This window comes from Crocuta crocuta, unplaced genomic scaffold, assembly GCF_008692635.1.
Source record: "Crocuta crocuta isolate KB4526 unplaced genomic scaffold, BGI_CrCroc_1.0 scaffold345, whole genome shotgun sequence".
Classification (NCBI taxonomy): domain Eukaryota; kingdom Metazoa; phylum Chordata; class Mammalia; order Carnivora; family Hyaenidae; genus Crocuta; species Crocuta crocuta.
In genome coordinates, this window is record NW_027527574.1 from 165,694 (window position 1) to 192,966 (window position 27,273).

At 36.9% G+C, this 27,273-nt stretch overlaps 1 protein-coding gene across 4 annotated transcripts in view; it reads right to left on the bottom strand.

The window, feature by feature from the left end:
* The window catches only part of TTC29 (tetratricopeptide repeat domain 29), a 402,902-nt gene that overhangs the window by 136,911 nt on the left and 238,718 nt on the right, over positions 1 to 27,273 (bottom strand). For all 4 annotated transcript variants that reach the window (XM_077770635.1, XM_077770617.1, XM_077770624.1 and 1 more), the window contains 2 exons: positions 9,616 to 9,828; positions 2,067 to 2,152 (listed from right to left, as the gene is read on the bottom strand). In XM_077770635.1, the coding sequence (XP_077626761.1) occupies positions 2,067 to 2,152; positions 9,616 to 9,828 (299 nt within the window). The remainder of the gene's footprint in view (positions 1 to 2,066; positions 2,153 to 9,615; positions 9,829 to 27,273) is intronic.

Below are 27,273 nucleotides of genomic sequence, written 5' to 3' on the forward strand. Positions count from 1 at the left end.
GAAGTCGTGCAAAAAGAAAGTGATAAATTTGGCCACATACGTATCCAAACATTCAGCATGGAAAAATTTCATAAGTCAGGTTAAAAAATAATGAGCTGGAAAAATATTCAGAACACATATTACACAAACGTGCCTCATTTCCAAAGGAAGGAGGCACCTTCATTTATTATAGGAATGTAAACTGATGAAGCTTCTTTGAAGGGAAGTTTAGAAAAAAAAAATGCAGTTCATCTCTTCTCTGACCCAGCATTTCCACCTCCAGAAATTTATTGTGTAGATCATCTCTCACTTTGGCATAAAGCTATTCACTGCTACACCCTTTGCAATAAAACCTGATTAGAAATAGCCTAAATGCCCACCAACAGGAGATGGTTAAATCCATTACGTACCATTATGGTACAACTATAAAATGGGACACCATGAGGCCCTTTTAAAACGAGGCATGTTTGTATGCATGAGTGTGGAAGAAGTTAACTCCAGATGCAGAACACTACCTGTAACGTGCCACAATTGTGTAAACAACATAAAGAACATATAGGCATATGCACTTATATGCTATACACACATATGAATATTCTTGGAGGGATAAACCCAAAACTTGTAACTGCATTTGCCTTTGAGGAAAAAATTGCAGGACTGAGTACCAGGGTGGAGGGAAGATTTATTTTTCATTGTAAACTCTATTATATTGCTTGAATTTATTTTTCTATGTGTTTGCATTGTGTGTGTGTGTGTGAGAGAGAGAGAGAGAGAGAGAGAAACGGAGACAGAGTGAAAATTTGTAAGCTAGTTTTCACCTAATTTTCCAACCTGATTTACCTGATTTCATACTTGCACCTGACAATTCACTGCTTCCCAAACATACTGAGTATGTTCACATTCAGAGTGTGCATGTCTAATATTTGATATCATCCTCAACTCTCACACTTTGTCTGTAGAAATCCTGCTCCTCAAAAGCTCTCTGTGCAACCTCCCTTATCTTTAGCGTAGGAACCAACCACTCTGACCTCTGCACTCAGAAAACCCCTGTTCATCCTGCTTTGAACTATAGTTATGTTTACAAGTTGGCCACCTTCATTAAATTAGCTAAAGGGGAGTGTTAGCCTCTGTGCTCCCCAAAGTACCCAGAACACAGCCCTGCCGAATATATATAATTTTAACCAAAAATTATTAAGCAGAAGAGTTATCTAGGAAAACCTAAGTTCCCCATGATGACCCAATTTTAAGGGCAACAGAGAAAAATATCTAGCCCAAATGTAAGAACTCTACTTAACATGACCATCTAAATCAGGGAATGAGCAATCCTGAAAGCTGAACATAAACCCAATATCGTTTGTCAGATAAAATTATTACAAGAGTGATATGTGAAATGAAATAGGAAGCTACACTTGAAATATATCAGAGGTATGAGAAAAATGAAAGATGATTTCTGCTATAATAGAGAAAAGAAAGTTCTTGGACATTTTTTGTTTGTTATTTTAGCCAAACACAAGAAGTCTCATCATAAAATAGGCACACACTTATTTTTATTGCAAAGCAGGCTACTTCTCAGACTGGAACTAGCAGTGACCTTCACCTTTGCTGCCTCCTCACCCCCAACTCAAAGTCCACAGCAATGCAATTTGCTCGACTGCTTAATAACCACAGTCTTTTGTAAGCCAAGTTTCCCAAATCATAAGTTTACTATAATTTGGTTCTTTCTTCCTTTTTTTCATTCTTTCTTTCTCTTTCTCTCTTTCTTCCTTCCTTCCTTCCTTTCTCTTACTGTTTACTTTTTGCTATCATTTAAACCCATATCCTGAATGATATGAGAGTGAGTGTAGAGGGTCACTTTACTACACATATTTAACTTTTATATATCCTAAAGCACTTCATACTAATTGATTATATATTACCTACTATAAACAATAAAACTCATTTTTTCCCTACTTTTAGAATTTCTATTCTGCTTTAGTCTCTCTAAATACATAGAGGTTTGCCCATTTCAGTTGGGTTTATAACAGTAAAATAAATGCAACAAAATAAAAATTAAAGGTGGCAATGATTAAAAGTTTACTTCAACTTACTGTTAATGCTGTTTCATACTCTTCAGCAGCCAGGTGTGCTAAGCCCAAGTAATAGGAAGCTTCCCCTTCCATCTTTTTGTCATTTCCTAAAGTGGAAAATGTAGAAAAATTGCCATGGAATTAAAAACATTGATTACAACAAACAAAATCTTTGCTTTTTAAGACAGTAGAAAGTTGTAGCAAAGTGCACAGATTTGTGAAGATCCTTAAAACCTATGTGCTGATTTTAAAAGTTTGATGTTAAGGGTGCCTGAGTGGCTCAGTCAGTTAAGGGTCTGACTTCAGTTCAGGTCATGATCTCATGGTTCATGAGTTCGAGCCCCATGTCAGGCTCTGTGCTGGTAGCTCAGAGCCTGAAGCCTGCTTCCAATTCTGTGACTCCCTCTCTCTCTGCCCTTTCCCTGCTCATGTGCTCTTTCTCTCTCAAAAATAAATAAACATTTAAAAAAATTTTAAAAGGCTGACGCTAATATAATTTACCTGAGTCACAAATGTTAGAGTAAGATACATCAGCAATGTATTTAAAAGTATTCTCCTGTACATATGCATATGGCTTAATAATATTTAGACATTCTTATGTAATTTCCATACTGTTCCACCAGTGAAGACTTAGAGTCATCCTGCATAGCCACTAAAACATACAGGAAATAATTGGTAAAGGGTATTGCTTTACATAGTGCACAAACACATATACACAGAGATGGACATTCAGTGAAGTCTCTAACAGGGCAGATAATTAGCAAGTTAAGGAATTATTGTTTGATTAGGTTCAATTTATTATTTTTTTAAAAATATTTTTAATGTTTTATTTATTTCTGAGAGAGAGAGAGACAGTATGAGCAAAGGAGGGTCAGAGAGAGAAGGAGACAGAATCTGAAACAGGCTCCAGGCTCTGAGCTGTCAGCACAGAACCCGATACAGGGCTCAAACCTACAAACCATGAGATCATGACTTGAGCTGAAGTCGGATGCTTAACCAACTGAGCCACCCCGATGCCCCTTAACCAGTAGCTTTTATTTTTATTTATTTATTTATTTTAATTTTTTTTCCTTAGTTTATTGTCAAGTTGGTTTACATATAACAACCAGTGCTCATCCCAACAAGTGCCCTCCCCCATGCCCATCACTGCCCTTCCCTTCTCCCCCACCCCCATCAGTCCTCGGTTTGTTCTCAGCATTCACGAGTCTCTTAGCAGTAGCTTTTAAATTGAACCTAATCAGGGGAAACTTGGTGGTTCAGTTGGTTAAGTGGTTAAGCATCTGGCTTCAGCTCAGGTCATGATCTCACTGTTCGTGGGTTCGAGCCCCACGTCGGGCTCTGTGCTGACAGCTCAGAGCTTGGAGCCTGTTTCAGATTTTGTGTCTCCCTCTCTCTCTGACTCTCCCCTGCTTATGCTGTCTCTCTCTCTCTCTCTCTCTCTTAAATAAATAAGACATTAAAAAAAATTTTTTTTAAAGTTACTGGTTAAAACTTGAGTGAAAATGACTGACATCTTGGTACATCTGTCCATAGACATTTTGAAATCCAAACACGTTTTTTCTTTGCTAATGACTGGTAATGCTTTTCATCATCTTCTCAAAGGAATTAGTCTTTCTAATTTCTGTGAATGTGTTTTATTCAAGGAATTATAAAAATCTTCTTTCCAAAGCAATATTAGTAGATGTGTAATGTGCTTCAATGGGACATATATCATACTATCTAATAAATACATAATTTATTTACATTTATATGCTAAATATATCATATAAATCTCATAGGCTTACAAGAACCATTAAAGGCTCTTATTTTCTTAAAAAGAATACTATCCTTTTTCTACTTTTTGGCTTTTAATGTTACCTAATTCCTGGGTAACACAAATGCTGGTAGATCTACCCCCTTTTAGATTTCTGAACTCTGCACTGCAACCATGATGGACTTCAGCAGGAGCTCACAGCTCTCCATCCTGCATTCACTCTCACCACTCACTGAGTCACCATACTGGGGCGCCTGGGTGGCTCAGTTGGTTAAGTATCCGACTTCAGCTCAGGTCATGATCTCATGGTTTGTGAGTTCAAGCCCCGTATTGCGCTCTGTGTTGATGGCTCGGGGCCTAGAGACTGCTTTGGATTCTGTGTCTGATTTTCTCTGCCCCTCCCCTGCTCATGCTCTGTTTCTCTCTCTCAAAAATAAATAAACAGTAAAAAATATTTGACTACCATTTGTGAAGCAGTGGCTCAACTGAAAGGCTATAAGAAAACAGGATGGCAAATGCCAGTGACAGTATTATTATTATTATTATTATTATTATTCTCAAGCAATTTCACTGATTGCAGCGAATACTACCCTCAAGATCTCACCTCAGCAGAGTAGATGATGCCAGTGATCCAGTCTGGAGAATTTTAACTTTAATAGTTTAGCTGGGTGCTAACTTTTTCTCTGCTATAAATTTATGGGTGTTGAGGTTAGGCATGGGACTAAAGTAGGGAAGGATGGGGTAGGAGGGAGAGGCTATGATGGGAAATTGCCTCTTGGATAATTAAAAGTTGATTATTTATAATCTGCACTTGATCTATTAAATGGTGTAACTGTGTTAAAGTACCAACAGTGGTCATGTGCTGATATAGTATCACCATTTGCATCCAATTATATGTAAAGGGCAGCCTAGCAAAGCAAAGAAAAATTGACCCTGTTGCTAAAAAGATTTTGAGGCAGCTAATTGGAACAGTCAAGTCACACTAAATATTAGTTTTAAAATAGGACTTAAGCATGAGAACTTTTCCTGTTTACTAATTAAAACAAAATCAAGATAAAGTGAAAGCATAAAATAACGGAGGAAAATGTTAGCATTATTAAAGTTGAATGACACATATACCAAAGGAAAAAAGGGCAAAATACTGTTTATATTATGTAGTTTATTTAAATGAGTTAAATTAGTATTGGCTTGGCTATCCAAGTCAATAATCATTCATGTTAAAGAAATACTGTTTTATTCTCAAGACCTAAGTTGTCCATTCTTCTACTGGTATGCCTATTGACAGTCTAAAGAGGTGGCCATCAAGGGGGTCTAATGGATAGAGACAATGTGTTTGGGAATAACTCAAATGTTCCATTAAAATGTGTCTTAAAACTTCCATTTGTTATTTGGCTAACATATATTCACTGATTCATTTATTCACTAATATTTTTCGAGCACCTATTCTGTGCCAGGCACAGTGATAAGCATTTGGAATACATCAGTAAATTAACCAGAAACATTTTCTGTCCTTGGAGAGCTTACATTTTAGAGGGAAGGGAGAGAAAGAGATACAAAATAAATAAACATGGTAAAATTATATGGTAAATTGTATGGTGATAAGTACTCCAGGAGAGAAAAAAAAAATGACAGCAGAGTAAGAGGAATTGAGAGTGCTAAGTGGGGGTAAAGAGATAAAAGCAGGTTTCAGTACTAAATACAGTTATAGGGTGGTTGATCCAACTCAGGAAAGATGGTATTCACAAGAGAATGAAATTGGGAATAGATAACAAAACATATGGGAGGCTCACAAGAATGTGGAAACTAAACACACTCGTTTTTAAAATTTTTTTTTCATGTTTATTTGTTTATTTGTGAGCTGTCAGTGCAGAGCCTCATGTGAAGTTAGAACTCACAAACCACGAGATCATGACCTGACCCGAAATGAAGAGTCAGATGCTTAACTGACTAAGCCACCCAGGAGTCCCCTAAACACACTCTTAAATAACCAGTGGATCAAAGAAGAAATCAGAAGGTAAACTGGAAAATACTTTCAAATTAATGAAAATGAAAAAACAACAACCCAAAACTTATGGAACCCAGCTAAGGCAATGCATAAAGGGACATGTATAGTTTTAAGTGCCTATTTTAGAAAATAAGGAACATCTTGCCACCTTTTAAAACCAGAAAAAGAAGAGCTAACTAAACCCAAAGCAAACAGAAGGAAGGAAATAATAGAGTAGAGTCTTTATATATAAAGAAGGAAATAATAAAGACTAAAAAAAAACAATAGAGAAAATCAAGAAAACCAAAGATTGCTTCATTGAAAAGGTCAACAAAATTGACTAAACTTTATTTTTTTTTAATTTTTTAAATATTTATTTATTTTTGATACAGGGATACACAGAGTGTGAATGGGAAAGGGGTAGAGAGAGAGGGAGACCTAGAATCTGAAGCAGGTTCCAGGCTCTGGGCTGTCAGCACAGAGCCCAATGTGGGGCTCAAACTCATGAACCGCAAGATCATGTCCTGAGCTGAAGTTGGATGCTTTACCGACTGAGCCACGTAGGTGTCCCCAAATTGACTAACTTTTAAAGCTAGACTGAGGAAAAAAAAAAAGGAAAGGAAAGAAGAAGACTCAAGTTACTAAAATAGGGAATCAAAGAAGGAAGATCAGTATGACTTTACAAAATACAATACAGAAGGGAGTATTATGGACAATTGCATATCAATAAGTGAAATAAACTAGATGAAACAGACAAATTGCTAGAAAGGCATAAACTACTGAAATTAACTCAAGGAGAAATAGTAAATCAGAATAAATCTATATGCAAAGAAATTGAATTAGTAATCAAACTATTATGCACATAGAAAATTCCAGGCTCAGAGGGCCTCATTGGTGAATTCTACCAAATATTTAAAGAATAATCAATACCAATTTTTCACAAACTCTTCCAAAAATTAGTAGAAAACACTTCCCAAATCATTCTATGAAGCCAGTATTATTTTGACATTAAACCAGATAAAGACATCATAAGAAAACTACACCAATATCTCTTATGAATATAGACATGAAAAGCCTCAACAAAATATTAACAAAGTGCATCCACAAAATAAAAAAAATAGATTATTTTGGACTTCACCAAAATTAAAAACTTGTACTTCAATAAAAGACAACCCATTTGAAAATGGGCAAAGAGTCTGAATAGACATTTCCGCAGAGAAGATATACAAATGACCTATAAGCACATGAAAAGATGCTCAACATCATTAGCTAACAAGGAAATGCAAATTAAATCCACAGTGAGATACCACTTTATACCTGCTAAGATGACTATAAACAAGCAGAAGGACATCAACAAGTGATGGTGAGAAAGCGGATTTATTGAAACCTTTACACATTGCCGGTAGGAATGTAAAATCAGGCAGCTACTTTGGAAAATTCCATGCCATCTCCTCCATAAGTTAAATACAGAGTTACCATGTGACCCAGCAATTCCACTTCTAGGTCTAGAGACAAAAGAATTGAAAACCTGTACACAAATGTTCATAGTAGCATTATTCATAATTGACAAAAGGTGGGAGTAACATGTTCAGCAACTGATGAATGGATAAAGAAAATACGATAAAAGCATACAATGTAATATTATTTGTCCACAAAAAGGAACAAAGTAATAATATATGCTGCAAGATGGATGAACCTTGAAAACATTACACTAAGTGAAAGTAGCTGGACACAAAGGGCACACATTGTATAATTCCATTTATATGAACTCTCCGGAATAGGTAAATCCATATAGACAGAAAGCAGATTAATGGTTGCTAACAGAGAGGGAAAGGGAAGTATGGAGAGTGATTTCTAGTGAGTATCAAGTTAGTGTTTCTGGTTGTACTACTCTGTGAATATAATAAAGACCAATGAATGACTGAAATAGGAAAATAATAGAATACAGAATTAAGAGTATAGCTAGTGCTCAAAGGAAACAGTCAATAAAACAAATAGGCAACTGACAGAATGGGAAAAGATACTTGCAAATGACATATCAGATAAAGGGCTAGTATCCAAAATCTATGAGGAACTCACCAAACTCCACACCCGAAAAACAAATAATCCAGNAAACTTGACAAGAAACTATTTAAGAAAATAAAAGAAAAAAATGTAAAATACAAAAAAAAAAAAAAGAGTATAGCCAGTGCTGTACTTGTACAATATACCAAGGTGCCCTAGTAAAAGAGTTGGCCCACATTGGATGTCACTGCTCCTTAAATATTACATAAACCAATGTGGGAGGCATGCCTTATGCAGGCAATCGTCAGTGTGCTGCTTCAGGCTCCCTAACGAAAGTAGAAGGTAACAGTAAGAAGAAAGGCTTTGGCCCAGGGCATTCAGCTATTGTCAGAACTCTGTAAGAGACTGTGCCATCCCATAACCTATCTACTTTGTTACATGGAAAATATAGAGGCAAATATTTATGAGTTTTAAAAGATATTAAAAAATTATTACAGCATAAGAAGATTTCTCCTCTTCTCCTTATCTGTCCTTGGAAAGCAGTGAAAGATGATTTTAAAAAAGAGGAGACTACCTGGCAGACCCCAACTTTGGGAAGAGACCCATGGAGCCTTCCTTTCTCTATAAACTGCCATACGATCGTTTAGCAAATGTGAACCTAAAACAAAATACCTTTTCCTGATTGATACATTACTTTACATTTAAATTCCACATAACTTTCCATGTGACTAAGGTTGGCTGCTGAAATTCATCTAAAAGCTAACTATTTACGTCAGTTTTTACCCCTTTGGGGAAAGTATTAGATCACCAGTCACTCAAAGCAGTTCATTCAATGGGATACATTTTTCAATGAGGGCGATTTCTTGAGTATTCTAGTACCATTGAAAAGAAGTAACAGAGAGAATAAGATGTTTACTTTTACTCTTTAGAAAATTAAAATTACAACCAGAGACTCAGTCCTCCTTATTCCAAATAAACCATATGGTACTTCATAAACTAATCAATTAAATATACCCTCAAGCTAATACACTTTAGAGAGCATAGCTTCTTTTTCTCCATTGTGAAACGTCTACTCTATTGATAAATTATGGTAATAAAATATCTTCGCATTTCACAAAGTAAAAGCTTATGAGTATGTGTTCCAAATTTTTTCTTTATATTTTATACATATACAAATGGTATAGAATATTAAGGATATGATCAGCTCTCATGAAAGCATTTTTTACTGCTGTAAGTGTGCACATGCATCACCAGGGAAACTTGCTAGCCTGCCGATGCTGAGGCAGTAGGTCTGGGGTGGAGCCTGAGATGCTGCTTTTCTTAGAAGCTACTGGTGATGCTGATGCTGTCAGTGCAAAGGCCATACTTTGACAGGCAGAGATCCAAAATATATTAGGATTCTATTTTCCTGTTACTCCTATCAAAATATTTATCATTATCTTCCCTACTACATGACGATAGGGAATTTACACACAATGAAAGTTCTCTCAGATTGAAAGTAATATATGACTACACACACATACACACACACACACTCTTAACTTTTGCAAATGACCTTACGTTCTCATTACAGGTTCATTGTTCTATAACACTACTCCCAGAGGGTTGTAATTTTGGAGACAAAGCTTTCAAGAAATTAATGGGTTTCTTGTTGTCAGCACTAAGGCACCTCTGTTTTACAGTGAAATCTGAAAGTATATTGATGGCATTTGTCTTTGCATTTCATAGGAAATAATCACCCAAACACTTGACGATTTTTACTTCGCTCTGGGGAGAAACAGTGCCTGCCCATTAAAGGAAGGAATGTGAGAGTGTTCTTTTCCACCCACCTTCTTTGGCTATTTCAGAAGCTTTTATTAGGATTCTGATGGCCTGTTTGTATTCTTTATTTTCCAGCATTTTGTCTGAGAGTAATCTGTAAGTCCTCAGGAGACTCTCACAGGCCAACAAGTTGAGAAAGCGGCCTGTCTCATCCTTCCATATCCGCCCTTGCGTCAATTGATGGAATGCTTCATAATGCTTAGCAGCTTCCAGAAGCTGACCTGAAGAATAAAAGCCATTCATAAATATAAACCACAGGCCAGAACATATTTTCAAAAATTTTGTATACATCTTATGTGTAACTATGAAAGGGGAGTGGAAACCATGGAGTAAGGTCAAGAATTTCTAAGGATAAAGAGGATTTGAGCTGGAAAAGGAGCTATCTCAATTTGGATCTCAGATTCGGCAATGACTTTGGATGAACACCCGCTGGAGGGATGTATTTTTGGCAAGTAGAAATTGACAAGGATTACACATGGTTAGAAATGGTGTGAAAACCCAGAAGTAATTACTAATAGCAATAGCTAACCTTTATTTAACATTACTTATGCGAGGTAAGGTACTATGTGTCTTATATGAATTTCTCATTTAATCTTCAAAGCACTCCTGTGAATGAGGGATTGTTATCATTCCCTTTAACAGAAGAGAAAGTGAGGTTAAGAATTTTGCCCATAGGGGCACCTCGGTGGCTCAGTCGGTTAAGTGTCCAACTCTTGATTTCAGCTCAGGTCATGATCTCGCAGTTCATGAGTTCAAGACCCATATTGGACTGTGCGCTGACGGTATGGGGCCTGCTTGGGATTCTCTCTTCCCTACCTCTTTATTCCTCCCCTACTTGTGCTCTCTCTCTCTCAAAATAAATAAATAAGCTTTTTTTAAAAAATAATTTTGCCCATGATTGCATGCGTTGCATATTTAGTAGGTTAATCTATCCAGGCAGTCTGATTCCAGAGCCCATGTTCTCAACCACCTTGCTGTGCTGCTTTTTTAACGGACAGCATATGTTTCACTCCCAGGAAGAATTCAGGTATCTTGAGAAAGGATGCATCTGTTATAAATTTCAAATTCAATTACTACAGAGGCATTTGTATACTCCATTTAATTTTTCATAATTAAAATACAACTTAATTGACTTCTGGATTAAATTTGATAATACAGTTCAAAACATTTCTTCACAAAGCCAAAACTCCAGATTAGCTTTAAGTCACTTTGCTCCTTGAAATAGGAACAAGCATATCTCTGGAAGAGTAGTTTGCAGTTCCACTCTATAGATTGATTGTAATTTTACATGTGAATTACCTTGTGAAAAGCCTCACAATATCCTGGAATGTAAATAGTCCTATGGTATAGGAGTCACCTGAATTGAAATTAACTGGAAAGGTACTTGTATGTAGGCATTCCAACAGTAGTGTTTAAGAGTGGATGCAGGCTCTACGCAGCCAGGCTGAGTTCCTATCCCAGCTTTACCCTTTTTGCAGTTTAGCCTCAGGGTAATCACTACCCTCCCTGTACTAGAGTTTAATTCTTTTGCAAAACAGGATGATGGTGTAACTACTCAAGGTGTTATTGTGCGAAATGAATCAATACATGTTCAGCACCTGATACACAGTATTCTTTAAGTACAGCTTACTCTTCCTGCAAAAGATGCAGTTGAGTCCTTATAAAAATATCGCCATGGCTAATTAAATTAGCTAATGCAGGGTTTATCAGGCTCTATATATTTTCTTAAATAGGTTTCAGTAGATATCACAGGTTAGATAATACAGGATACTGAAGCCACTGCCATGACTCTTGCATGTAATGTTCCCTTATTTTTGCCCTGAATTTGCTATCAAAATTAGTACTGTATTAAAGAATGCACACATAAATAAGAATAACATTCACAAAGAAATACAACAGAGGTGGGCAATCAGGAAATAATCTGTAAAAAAGATGAGTAAAGACATGCCCAGTCTGGGCTCCTGTTGCACCATGCAGGAGTGCATGTCAGCAAAGATACATACAGAGAGGGGAATGTGTACAGCAGAGATGTTTAGCAACTTGTATTATGAAACTTTCACATGGTAAAAGACTACAAAGCCATAAATATGATACTATAGAAAAATATTTCATCACATGGATAGGTGTTTGTGATAGTACTAGAAAACATCAGAAAACATTTACAAAGCATTATCAGTATTATGTGGGTAATGGATGGTTTCTTTTTCCTTTCTGATTATTGGCATTTTCTAATGTTTCTATCATCAAAATGTTTTTTGTAATAAAAAATATGATAAATGCTATTTTAAAAATAAATATTATTTATAAATAATATAAGTATTATTTTAAAATAAATATTTTTCATTTTGATGCAAATACTCCAGGTTAAAGTTCACTGCTCTAATCTCTCCTCACATTCAACAGACAATTTTTCTCTTACTTCCCACAAGAGCAGGCATAGTTTCTCATGTCTCTCCTGTTGCACCTCCCAACAGAAACACCTTTCTCCAAATGCCCATTACCTTCGCTTTTTTTTTTTTTAACTCAAATGGAGCACTGACATATATGTGTGTTATGTTTCCTCTGTTAACTATATTTCTGCCTGTAAAGTATAGCTTTATATTCCTAGAAAGATGTATGCCAGAGTTTTTTTCTTTTTTTTTATATCCAGCTTCCATCTACTCATAAGGTACAGGTACATATTTCTTTTTGGTCATGTGAATAGGGAGAGATAGATACAGGAAACTGTGAGTAAACCAGATAGTTCCAGAAAAAATACTGGGACTGTAAGGAGGCTAGCAAGGGCCTAATGGCATCTGTGGTTACACATAGTAACCAGATGGAAAGAGGATCCAAAGGTGTGTTATAAAAGAAACAGATTCACTAAGAATTCCAGGAGGACAGTAAGAAGGTGAACCTCTGGATAACCCAACTAATTACAATGAGATGCAAATGAGGCATAAAGATGTAAATAGTATTCTAAGAACTGATGGCCATGTCCAAGACTTCGTCTACAAGAGAGCAGAAAGAAGAGGCAGGGGAGGGAGGGAAGGGTAGAAGTGTGGAAAGGAGAGGTGGAGGAAATGGAGAGGGGGTGAAGGTAAGGAAGAGTGGAGAAAAGGTGGGGGCTATGTCTTTGTATTCCATAACAGCCAGACTCCTGTCTATGTTATTGGCACTTTTCAGCATCTTGGACAGGCTGCCTAAGCAGAAATGAAGTAAAGGGAGTTTGGGGGACAGTTGGTTACTTTGGCAAGCAACCTGAGAATGAGGTTGAGTTTGATTTTTGCTAGCGATTTGAGGGCTCATATCACTGTACTACTTAGCTCATGACTATTGGCCAAGGTTCAACTCTCAGAAAGAAAAACTTACAGTCTCCCATGAGGAAGAAGCCTGGTCCAAGATGCTTGGGTAAAAAAGAACAGGAAGCTATTCTTTCATGAAGGCCTACTGGGTGCTCATCAAGATTGAATACATTTCTCCATACATTATCTTATTTAAACTTCCAAAAACTGATGAAGTCAACATGATTATTGCTTTATACTAAAGAGGTAACTGAAGTTCACAAAGGTTAAACAACTCAAATAGCTAAAAAGCACTATTTAGGATTTAAGTCCAGAATCATCAAAAACCCCCATACTGCCTGGTTCACCACATCCGGTGCTAGTCAACAAACTAAGAGTTGGGAGGCTTGGGTGGTATAAGTTATATTTTCCAGATATAAATCTCTTAAGTTAAAAACAATGTTAGAGTTATATAGTTTCCAATTTCTTCTAGTTCTATAATTCTATAATTATACAATTCTATAATTCTATCTTAATTATAGAATTGTATAATTATAGAATTATAATTTGACTTTTCAGGCAATTGCAGGTAATCTCTAACATAAAAGCACAGATCTTAGCCCCTGATGTGTTTCTGATTGTTTTTTCTGAAGGAGTTTGATGTATAAGTAGCTATGCATCTTTTATCTAAATTCTTGTCTGTTCCATAAACCATGTGGTGACATCCATGGGGCACCTGGAATTCCTAGGGTGCCCCAGACTTAGTCCGCTGTGGCCACATCTAGCTATTCATGGATTCACTTCCTCCTTTTTAACCACTTTGCCACAGATGAGATCACTGGGAATTCTATTTTAAACCGAGGTGCCTAAACAGAGAAAGTAGTGTTTTCCAGTCCCTCTCAGATGTAGAGATGCATTTCTAGAATTATTTGGTGGCAAAAAGACCAGTAAATAAGCCAGCAAGGATTTGATCCAAACTACCATAAGCACACAAATGACTTGGTTCCAATTTCTAAAGGCTGGTCAGAATTTGAAAGCACATACTATAATATGGTATATTTAATTTTAAAATGTTAAAATAGAGTCCATACTATGAAGAGAACATAGTAATTTAAATATGCAAGTATTTCCCTTTATGCATGATTAACAACAAAATTGTTTCCATTTAATTTATATTTTCAACTGTAAATAGGATTTTAAAGATTTTCTTACTTTCTGGGTAAAGACCAATATTAAGACTATATGCTTATTAAGACAATGCATCTTGTTTTATCTGAAAAAAAATTTAAATTTAATAGACATGAGAGAAATATTATAAAGGGCTATCATGATAGTGGTCATTTCAAGAAAGCTAAATGTAAAAATAAATGAAGACCATGAACCAATTTCTTTGCTCATCTCTTTGTAACTGCTTTAAAGTGTTCATATAGAGTTTATCTTTTGTTACCAAATAAACTTAAAATATCAGAACCAGCTGAGGTTTCCAGACCTTACAACCCATCTTGTAGAAGGACAAGTGTCTAGACCACTGTCTTACTATGGGGTTATCAAGTGGTAACATTATTTTCCAATGAAGGAGAGGGCAGAGAGAAGAACGATTGTATCAAAGTACCACAAAAATAAAAGTTAACTGAAAACAGGAGAGAAAAGAGAAGCCCTCAATAATATTGATTGATGTGAGAGGTCTCCGGGGACATGTGAGCTTTCTCATGTTGCAGCAGGAATTACTAGCCAATCTTCATCATCACTATGTGTAACAGAGATCACGGGAGTAAATGTCAATAAGGAAGACAACTAGGGCTCAACTAAGTGCATGGAATGCATGGTTTTATGCTAAGCAAAAATTTAGAGAGTTCACTAATATTCCAAGTGAATCAAGGAAGAACATGGAGCCAAAATGTTTGGCTGGAGGGAGTCTAATGGCCCTCCACCAATACCATCAGTAATCAATTTACTCAATAACATGAGGTACTTTCAGAAAACACTTAGGAGATACACCGAACAAGTATATAAAACAAGAGTGTCCAGGTATGGATAGAAATATCCTAAGACTCAGTTTTTAAAAAGGGGGAAAAAATACAACTACATGACATCTACATAAACAATAAGGAGGTTGGTATATGTTTATGGTTTTTCACCTAAAGGAAAGTACACTTTTAAAATAAAACTGTTACAAAGGAGTCTCACTTTACCTAGAGCCCACGCAAACGAGAAATCCATCCATTTATTTAAAAACACAAACAAAACCCAAACAATGTGGTGAACTGCAAAATGCTTGGTAGGATGTTAAAACAAACGCTATGTAGAGAAAATAAGATTTTATATATTTCGGTATTATCCAAATTGTTGCTTACCCCTCTTCCCTGCACAACGTCTCTGAAAGTTTATAGATATTTGTGGTATCACAGCAGATGTCTAGAACAAATATTAAGCAAAAGAGAATGTATATGATCTCTCCCATTTTAGTTTTTTTTTAAAGTAGGAAGATTGACTAGATATTAACACAAATGGGTTTAAATGTGAAGCTGCCATAAAAGCAGGAACATAAATGTAATTCTCCCAGCCGCTATTTTGATGCACATTTTTGATTCCATGAATATTTTATGAAATGGCCCAAACTAAAGCCATATAACATTCCTGCATTACTGATGCTTGCGCCCGTAAGCTACGAACATTAGAGGCATGATTGAGTGCATTAAAATGAACTCATTCAGCAGTGCATTGATTACTTGAAGGGGGAGGGAAAAGAAAAAAGAAAAAAAAAAAAGAAGTTGCTCCACTTAAGAAAACAGCACACAAATCTAAACTTTGCAATATAATAAGGGTGAAAGCAAGTTTGAATAAAATAATATTTCATAAATAAAATGTGACTCTGTCTAGACCTGACAGTAATTAGGCAAGGTGTTAATTACGTCCAAAGATGGCTCCCGGTATTATTCAGGTAATTTAAAATGTCACAATCTCTAAGACGCACAGACTGGGCTCCTTTAGTTTCATGCATCAGCAATTCTGAAAGTAGCTAATTATTTCCTTTTCTATCAACTTGTACATTTGCCAGTAAAAATAATGCTACAGAAACAATTGCATGAAAATAATTTCACAGGTCCATAAGGCCTATTTCTTCAACAGCACTGGTATAAGTCTTAAGCATATTTAGTTGTAAATTGTGCACATTTGTTGAAGAATTTAGGGAAATATTCCACTTTAGCTTAAAACAACAACCTAAAGGAACAATAAAGCTTTATGTACGTTATATTACATTTTAATCTGGAGCTACTGGACATCTTTGGCATTAAGTTACTATTCCATACAATGTAGACATAAAATCTGCTAGGAGCAATATTGAACAGTAGCAAAGAGAGAAAAATGTTATTGCTCTTTTGTAAAAACAAAAGACATTGTTTTCCATTTTAGTTTAACTGCATGAACAATTTATATTATCTTTAGGTTTTTACATTCAATTATGATAATTAAAACGGCACTGTACATGCTGAAATAGTTAAGGGCTTGTCACACTTCCCAATGGAAACTATCACTTGCAAGGGTTTATCTCTTGTCAGAGGAGATTTGTTCCAACTGCACACCACTGCAAAATGGAATGCTGGAAAACAAAGATTTTGTTCTGTGACTTGACAGCATCCCTAACAAACCAGGAAGAAAACGTGCCCATAACTTATGAGTAGCTACTTTGGGATACTTAGAAGACATTTGAGATGCTATTTTTTAAAAAATGGAATCTCTCCTTTAACATTTTGAACAAAGATTTCAGATGGACATGATAGCAATGCTACCATATCCCCATTAAAAACCCTGGGTCACTAAGCCAGACAATGAAAAGGATCCCAGAAAGACAGCAAGACAGGTGTGGGAGACACTCACCGAGGGTCTATGGGCGATACTGGCTATATGATTACGTTAATTTTTTTTTTTAATAGTTTATTGTCAAATTAGTTTCCACATAACACTCAGTGCTCATCCCCACAAGTGTCCTCCTCCATGCCCATCCCCCCTCCCCCCCACATCCATCAGTCCTCAGTTTTTGTCAGCATTCAAGAGTCTCTCATGGTTTGCCTCTCTCCCTTTCCCCCACCATTTCCGCCCTTCTTCTCCCCCTTGTTCCTCCGTCAAGTTCCTCCTAATCCTCCTATACGTGCAAACATATGATATTTGTCCTTCTCTGCCTGACTTATTTCGCTCAGCATAACACCCTCAAGGTCCATCCATGTTGCTACACATGGCCAGATTTCATTGTTTCTCATTGCCATGTAGTATTCCATGGTATAGATAAACCACATCTTCTTGATCCATTCATCTGTTGATGGACACTTAGGCTCTTTCCATGTTTTAGCTATTGTGGAGAGTGCTGCTATGAACATTGGGGTACATGTGCTCCTATGCCTCAGCATTTCTGTATCCCTTGGGTAAATTCCTAGCAGTGCTATTGCTGGGTCATAGGGGAGTTCTATTGTTAGTTTCCTGAGGAACCTCCACACTGTTTTCCAGATGGGCTGTACAAGTTTACATTCCCACCAACAGTGTAGGAGGGTGCCCGTTTCTCCACATCCTCGCCAGCATCTAGAGTTCTCTGATTTGCTCATTTTAGCCACTCTGACTGGCGTGAGGTGATTACGTTAATTTTTAAAATCCAGAAGATTAGCCTGCACTTCTAAAATATTCTGAGGAACTGATATTAATTATTGTTGTTTATGATTTTAGATATGAGAATTGTGGTCAGTGATGGAAATGGTATACAGGCTTGACTGCTCTATGAAGTAATAAGCCTCAGATAACTGGTTTCTATCTACCAAAGTTTTGTAGTTTCTAAAGATTAAGCACTAGGCATCTTTGTTCTTAAATAATTATAAGTATCAAAATCATAGGAATAATTTTTTAAAATGTGAAACACTTGTGTAATATATAAACAATAGGACTAACTAATAGCCATTGTAGAGCTTACAAAGTTTACCATTTCCTTCATAAAATAAATTGTTTTACCTTAATGGTTGCCACCCCATCTAAAAATATTATGAAAAAAGTGTTGACAAGTATAAAAGTCTGAGGAGAAATAAAGTCAGTATTGATACTAGATCAACTAATGAATTATATTGTGCTGGACTTACTACTGTAATTCTTACTTGAATTATATATTGTTCATGATTTTCAGCACACTACATTCTGATTATGTGTATATGTTTATATGGGTGAGGAGAAAGGTGTGGAAGAATATATACCAAAGTATCAGTGTCAACTAACTTAGAGAAGATGGAAGTGAGTGAGGGGAGTATTAACTTTCCCCTAATACACCATTGTTTTGATTGATAATAAGCATGTGCTATTTGGGATACTACAAAAAGCAAACAAACTGAAAATAATCTATTTAGGTGAGTATGGAGGGAGAAAAACAATGTTAGTTGAGCATTTACTATGTGCATAGCATGACAGTAGCCGCTTTACATATATGTATTACAATCCATATTCTAGAGATGAGGAAAATGAGCCTCAGTGGTTCTCTTCCTCAACCCATGTACCAAGTGTGTGGCAGAGCCCATGCCCAAAGCCCATGGTGGCTGCACTTGCACAAGTAGCTCCTTATTATTTATTTTAAATGTTTATTTATTTTTGAGAGAGAGACAGAGTGCGAGTGGGGGAGGGGCAGAGAGAGAGAGGGAGACACGGAATTCCAAGCAGACTCCAGGCTCTGAGCTGTCAGCACAGTGCCCCACGCAGGGCTCAAACTCATGAACCATCAGTTCATGACCTGAGCCAAAGTTGGACACTTAACAGACTGAGCCACTCAGGCACCACAACAAGTGACCCGTTTTTAGAAACTGTGTCCAATGTTTGACTTCAAAGGCAGAGACCAAGGTTTAAACCTCAACACCATGCTATAATCGGACCATTCACAGCATTTCTCTAAGTGCTCTGAAACAAGAATAACGCCAGCCTCAGGGTGTGGTTTGTAAAGGGCCTGAAAACAGCTGTGGCGCCATGCAGGGTGCCTGGTGCTTCGTAGACATCCAATAACTTTTCTGGTCCTTTTATGTTTTGTTTTGTTTTGTTTTGTTTTCAGATTTACCATTTGGAGGGAAGCTGGATGGGCCTGTGATATGGAATGCTTTAAAACTAAATATTATGGAACACTGTCACTCCTCCAATATTACGAGCCACTCAAGGCACCAGTGAAACAGCACACTTCATCCAACTTTCATCCTTCGCCCTTGGTCAGTGCTGCATCTGAGGAGCTGTTTCTAGGGCAGTGCCTCTTCTCAGTCAGAGGAAGTCCTGCCTCCAGAGCAGTCTACTCAGTGTGGCAAGACCTGTGGGCTCGGTGCAGCTACTCAAGACCTCCTCGCAAAGCTTTGAAAAAGAGAAACGTGTGGCAGAGCAGGCACCTCGGAATGAGGCTTCCTCTCCGTGCTGCTCGTTAAGCAGTAAATAATTAAAACACCCTGAAAAAGATAGGTAAAATACAGCAGCAATGTCAGTAACACAGACATGAAAGGAAAGGGGAAGAAAATGAATTTTAAAAAAAAAAGGCAATGAAATAATTCATTTGAAGCTCTAATAAAGTTTCATTTGCAGTCTTGTTTAAAGATATATCAGACTTCAGGGATGTAACCTAATTACATTTTTATTCTAAGTTCCATTCAAAGATCTTGGACTTTGATTCTTTAACACAGATCAAACATGGTATAATTTTCTTGTGGCTATCAATACTTAAAAAGGATCTCTTCATTAAATACTATAAGGTCTTATGAACATGTACACACAGTAGATGGAGAATAAACTGACATGCCCTGAAAAGTGACAATTAATTTATATAGAAATAGCAATGCCAATTCACTTAACTTCTGGAAAAAGAAACACTTTAATTATTAAATTCACTTTTATTCAAATATAAAGTGACTCAGTTTCTAATAATGATCTAGTCAGAGGTACTTTTGAAAATGTATACTAGTGCCCATTTTAAAAATCCATTCTTGAAATATATTCCAAAAACACAGTGGTAGAAGTAGTCAGAATTGCAACGAAGCAGAGGATAACAGAAGAATGCCGTCAACAGACTGGCAGTCAGCCCGAGAGCCTTTGTTGGGGGAGGCTATGTTGGAGTACTCAGAGTTCATAGTAACACACTTTTTGGGTTGGCTTTACTTCATATTGTTACTAGGAAACCTGAATGGAATAATTTGGTCAGCCGTCCAGAGGATCTTTTTGGAAAAGTTTCCTCCTAAGGGACTTCTACGATGTAAATTTAGAAGCAGTTTAAAAGCAGAGGGAAACAAACAAATAGAATTTATTTTTTTTAACTATTAAGAGGGAAAAAAAATGTCCCCAATGAACCTGTGTAGTTGAACTGAAGACGCGAGTAGACAGGTAAGTACACTAGGACTTAAAGGTCTCAGCAGGAGAGCCAACACAGAACTTTGGTTGCGAACAGGCAGCAGCCACTGGGAAATTGTGCTGGAATTATTTTTGCTTGTTTTTTTCTTCCCTACAAAATATCCACAGTGCCCACCAGTGAATCTATTTTCAAAGATAAACATTGAACGAGTTGCCCTTTGTTGCTTCAAGTGCTGTTTTCTATTACAGCATTCTACATGTAACAGAGGCATTGTTGTTACAAATTTTAAAATATGATAGCAATTTAAATAGAAAATACAAGTCATTTAAAAACCCAAAAGAACCATATTATACCTGTCAAAATCTATTAATAGCAAATAACAAAGATGTTATTGTCTCACTATTGTTTAGTCCATGAGTAAAATGCTAGGTTTAGAAAGACCAAAGAAGATTTTAAAGTTTACTATATTTAGGGTGACCAGTAGATTCAGGTTTGCCTGGGATTTTTCTGGTTCAAGCACTGAAAGTCTTCAGTGCAGGGAACTCCCTCAGACCCAAAGCAAACCAGGATGATTAGTGATCCTAACACTGACCCAAAATACAAAAGCAATGTTGAAAATGTAATTAAAACACAAAAGTGATATTCAGCAGAAGATACAATGCAATGTAATGCAATGTATTTATGCTTATTTTAAGGGCCAAAATATTATATTAGTGTGAAATGCTACAAGGAAACATCTGAAATTTACTAACAATAACACTGAAAAACAATCAAAATGTTTTATTTTGGTTAAGTTTCATTCTATTCCTTTTCTAGGTCCATAATTTTTACACAGTGGTAAAGAGAAAAATGTAATTTTTCTACTTATTTAAATTATTTTAATGGAACTACTTTCCATCTTACGTATTTCATAATAGCATTTAAAAAGACTGCATATTTTTTCAAGGAGGGGATGTAGACTTTAATCATCTGCCTACTGCTTGTATATGTAGATTGTTTCTCCATTTTAAATGATGTTTTAATTAACACTTCCATATTTTTTCTACATTTAAATTTTAAAAAAATTTCTAGAAGTGTCATTAAGAGAGAAAAAGATATGGTCAATTGTATTGTTGCTATGCATTGCCATGTTATTTTCCAGAACTCACTTAAATGATGCACCTTATCACATACATAAGAATTACTTTGAAGAACCATGATTTTTTTTTGTATTTTAAGAAGTGTCAAATAGCATTTTACAATTACTCAAATAGGTTTTTAGAGAAGCTGGGTATTTTCCTATATAGTCTTTGCATATCATATTTCTTCTTTGATAAATTATATTACACTTGTCTTAATATTTTTTTTTACCAACTAATAAACACTTTACATAGAATATAGCTGCTATATATACTGTTTTATATATACTGCATATAAGGTAGTTTTTTTTCTTTTTCCAAATCCCTGCCTTATATTTGAATATTGATGCTCTCTCCTCCTGTAGTGTCTGGAAGTCCTTCTTCCTTTCCATTTATTCAGCTAACAGACCAGCCCATTCTTCTCAAAGTCTTAATTCCTTTTAAATCCTCCTCCTGGTTCTAGTTTTCCCTGTTTCAAGGTATCCCGCCCACAATTATTGAACAGCCTAATTCACACATGGATTTCAACACATAATGAAAAGCCTTGATATAAAGTCACCCAAATCTGCCTGTTCAACACTCAGTTCACAGATTGTTTCCTCTTCCATTTTGCTTTCCATATTTGAAGGCCTTCTCTATGGTATTAGCCTACGTGAATTTAATTTTTACAGAATCATTCTTTATATGCATTATCTTGATAGGCTAAAATAATAGTGGGGATTAAGTCATAAGGGGGTCATGTCACTAGTACCCACTGACGGAATGGCATTCTCGCTGAACACATGAGAATCTTGGGCAAGGTAGGGCTGGGCAAAGAACTATGAACGCAAATGGTTGGACAAGTTGACAAATGACCTAAGACATTAAAAAAAGGAGGTACAATCTTTTTATTCATAATTTGGTCAGGGCCAGTTTTATTTCAGAAGTCTCTTCTTATTGTAATCTTAATAAAAATAAATCAAGAAAAAATAAATCCACAAGGTTAACTTTGTGATGTCCCTGTTGAGCAAACCTTTGTATAGGGAGACAGTGTGGGGTATTGAGAAGAAAATTCATCCACAGCCTCCTATCTTGGCTTTAGTTGTCATATAACCTTTGAGTATTCTAGTTTCTGCAAATCAGAAATGCGAATAATATTACCTACCTCATGGATGAGAAGAAGAATTTCATAAAGATCTACTAATATACCTTTCTACCTGTTACTGCCAATATGTATGTTGTAGATACATTTTATTTAGTCTCTGTCTAAGTGTTGATATTAAATAAGTTTGAAGAACCATGCATTACACGGGTAGCTAGTGTGTGTATTGTGTTCAGTATGTCACAGAGGAGGAAGGAGAACTGACACAGATATGGAGCTCTACATCCAAGTGTAGTGCCTGTATTATTAACACACTAGGCGACTGTGGCAAAATTACTTAATTATTCTATTCAGCTTCTTCCTCTAGTGAATTAAAGTTTGAACTAGATGATTTCTAATATCCAATATGGCTCTCAAATTCATTCATCTTCAAGAATGGAACAATCTAAGTCTCAGCCCAGTTTTAAACAATTGAGGACATTTTACAATTTGTGAAATCTGATCAGGGAACATAAGGCGAGCTGACAGGCCACAAATACCCTCCCCCAACTCCTAGATGGGATATTTGTGATATCCTCGGGCACTCCTGGCTACCCCAAAAACAAAGGGAAGGGGAAAAACAAATGGTTAACCGATAGAGCTCACAGTCCTGCTGTGATGTGGGAAACAAAGGCAGAAGGAAATGGCAGATAGAACTAAATTTCCTTATACCCTGCAGCCCATTGACAAATACTTGAGGGTGGCAGAGGAAAACGTTTCTTCAGGAACTTCTTACTGTCTTAACGTTTATGCTTGGCTAGAGGGAAAACAACCTTCCCTTGAGAACAGCTAGGATTCCAGTACCCTGTGAGTCTTCTTTAGCACATGAAAATCTCACTGGAAACTTACCCTGGACTTTACTCCCCCAAGTCCATAGTATATAACCAGTCTCTCCTCATGGTCCCAAGGCAGCTCTACCTGCCCAGGGGGTCCCGTCCCATGTTTCAATCAAATCACCTTTTTGCACCAAAGACATCTTCAAGAATCCTTTCTTGGCTTTCGGCTCCAGACGCCACGAACCCCACTGTCACCCCCAAAACCTCATCAAAATCCATATCCACCTGTTATTCCATGGAAAGTGTTCTTGACCATTTAGGAGTCATAAATGCTTAGGGAAAAGTAATCACAGGAAAACAGTTCTGCCTTCTATTCCCCACCCAAATTACTCTCTTCAGAGCATCCTCATTTGCATACAGTAGTCTGGTCTCCAAGTGAAACAACAGGGACAAGCAGGAAAAAACATTCAAGCTCCTGAGACAGGAAGATGTGTTCTAAGTAGCTAAGGTACACACAGAAGTGATCCTGCCATTCGGAAAGGCAATGAGGGTGCTACTAATGGAGCAAGGCCTCCCCTCTCTATAGACGCCAAATGTTCTGAATGAAGAAATCAAGAAAATTCTGAACAAAAGTGAGGCAGATGGTTTGTTTTTTGTTTGTTTGTTTGTTTGTTTTGAATACAAGCCTAAGGAAGAATAGTTTAAGGAGAAGTTTTCCACAAAAAGTGCTTTGTGGAAGATCTGCATCATTGTCTACAGGAGAACATGGAGAACATCAATGGTGGAGCACCACATGAGAGGACTGAGATAAAATGCAGGGAGCTGCAAGAAGACTGAGACAAGATGAAGGAGATGCCAGGGAAAGAGGAGAGGAGAGGCAGCAAGTTGGAAGTGTCAGCCATCCACCAGCATGAACCTTCTTGCTTGGGTTGCTCCTGGCTCCTGAACTGGCCTCGCTGAGTGCTCTCCACTTTTAACCGAGGACTTGCTGGAATTGCCGCTGGTTGACCTGATACAGAGCCTGAAGAGTGCTGTAATCCTCCCCAACCTACTGTAAATGATATGCACGTTCTGGAAGTGAGAGGAGCACGTGAAAGGAGAAGCAGCATTTACGTAGGCCTAGGTGATAAGCAGAACACCAGGCACTCCACTTATTGCATTTAATCCATAGCGCAATTCTTTCACGAGCTAGACTTTTTTTTTTTTTAAGATAATGAGGTGTGGCACAAATAGGGATAATGTTAGGCTCTATCTCCATTTCATAAACTAACACTTTTCTTTCCTTAATAAGTAAAGAAGTTGACACACAGAGTTTTAAGGACTGATCTTTCAATAGCCATTTAAGCAGCCATAGAACTCAAGGCTGGAAGTGAACTAAGAGCAAAGAGCATGTGCTCCCATGCCCTCATTTTAGAGGTAAGGCAAGATCCACAGTAATTAAATACCTTACCCAGATTCACACAGTCAACCAGTAAGTGCAAGGGTCAAAAGAGAATCTAGGTTTACTGCTCAATCTAATACTTTTTCCCCTGCTAGACTTCATTCCTAGCCTGATGCTCAGATGCTAGGTTAGGTTAAGTATTCAGACCAAGACAGTCATTCAACATCTATCAGATATCACTAATTTAACTCCTATATATACGAATTTTCAGGTTTCCAATTTATACCTTTATTTAAAGCTTTTGTACCATATTTCTAACATCACTGTAGATTTGGGCTTCCCTTGCTGTCTGAAAACCAATCAATAATTCACATTTCCCCCTACTTTTCTACTTCATTAATAATGTGATTGGATCTATAATAGTTCTTTAATCTTCACCATTATTTTTACCAACTGCAAAAATCTTCTGTCCCTTTCAATACTTTTTAATTCAATGAAATTTTTAAAATTAGCTAGTTTTCCCCCCCAATTAAAAAATCACACATGCACAAGGTAACTGAGTCTAACAGTGTGAAAGGGCGTATTATACAAAATAAGTCGGCCTGTCATCCCACATCATTGGTGCCCTTCTCCAGAGGCCGCCTCAGTTGAGATTTTGTATATTTGATGGGGTTTAAATCCTCTCAACAGCGCTTACATCTCTATTAATTTTTAATAAAATGAAAGAGAAAATAAAATACCACACTAAAAACTGATGTATCCTTTGCATTTCTTTTAGTTATTAAGGCTGTTTTTCTAATAAACTGGCAAATGTTATTCCATGACAAATAAAAAATTACCCTGAAATTTCTATCAATTTTGATGTGGCATCTTTGATGATATTAAAACCTTTGATGATATTATTGCATTTTAACCTTTATTTTTTGAGAACTCTGATAATCAGTTTCACTTCAAATGTCAAAGAATAAAAATAGTCACCAGATGAAGTCATATTTATAATAGAATACAGAATAAGGGAAAAAGCCAAAACTGTAGGAAAAGATTGTTTATATAAGATATTAAGGAGTTTTAAAAAATCTTCCTGTGTTATTTTAGATAGTATACAATTGATCACCACCTACCATAATTGTTTTATTTTGTCAGAGTTTAAAATTAAGGAACATTACATTCTTTACAAGTCAAGTCATAACCACTCCACCGTTGCTTTATTCCTTTTTCTCCCCACGAAACAACATCTTTCGTTATTGTAGGAAAATGGATGACATCATATTAAATACTGTATTAATTTCCCAGGGCTGCTGTAACGAAGTATCACAAGCTGGGTGGCTTAAACAATAGCATATATTCTCTCACAGTTCTGGAGGTACAAGTCAAAATTAAGGTGTTGGTTCCTTCTGAATGATGTGAGGGAGAATCTGTTCATGCCTCTTTGCCTCTTTTGGTAGCTTCAGACATTCCTTGGCTTTTTAGATGGTTTCCTCCCAGGGTCTTCACATTACCTTCCCTCTACCTGCCAAATTTCCCCTTTTTATAAGGACACCAGCCATATTGGATTCGGGCTCACCCTAAAGATCTCATCTTAACTTGATCATGTCCAAAGACCCTGTTTCCAAATAAGGTCACATCCACAAGTACGGAGGTTGAGACTAAAACGTCTGTAGGTTTTGGTTCAAGACAGGAATGTAAGAAGATCTTGCCAGGGACACGCTGAGTCCCTACATATGAAACAATTGCCTCAAAAAAAACCCCAAAAACAACAACAAAAAACCCCCCGAAGGTTGGCTGAGTGGCAAACAAGAAGAAAATCACATCAAAGTGGGTAGGAGAGGCTAAAACACAAACTTGCCAAAAACTACACCCTTGGCATGGCAACTGACTCACAACTGGGAAGGAACTCAAACCCAGAGCTTCTCCCTTATGAGCAAAGGGTTCACACCCCATATTGGATACCTCCACTTTTAAGATATACACTTGAGAGACAAGCCCCAAAACATCTAACTCTGAAAACCAACAGAGCTCATATCCCGAGACCCATAGGACTAGCTATCTGAGAAGCCACTCTTAAAAGAGCTTGCAAGTTGGAACCCACTCACCCTAGGGCCCAGCTCAGAGGCAGCCAATCAGGCCCAGACTTAAAGTGAAGGAGGCTCATATGTTTATATTAAAACATTGACCTGAGGGGCAGGCATCTAATTTAAACACACATTTAGGAGCCTGCTGGAACACTCTCTGGGGACAGTCAGGTACCATTTTCATGCTCTCCCTATGCTGTACTCCAGAGGACCAGTATCTCTTAGAAGGAAGTTTTTGTACATGTTTGATGTTCTGGTTTTTGTGGCTGTTGCCAAAAAGATACTTCTACATCACTTGGTTATGGTGACCAGTGAGCTTATGGGCTTCTGCTCATGGGTCCCACAGGACTATAAACAACAGACAAAGAGTTCTTAAAGAATTATAACTCACAGGGCATAACAAGAGGCAAGAGACCCAAAAGCTCAGTGTTTATGAGAAGGAGTACTATTAGCTACTCATTGTGACTACAGCCTGAGGGGCAAGGCCTCTAATTAAACAGCCATCTAAGGGCTGACTGTAATCCTTTCCAGAGACCTCAGAAGGTGGGTGCTATCTCTGTGATCACCCTCTGCTGCACTCCACAGTGCCACAGT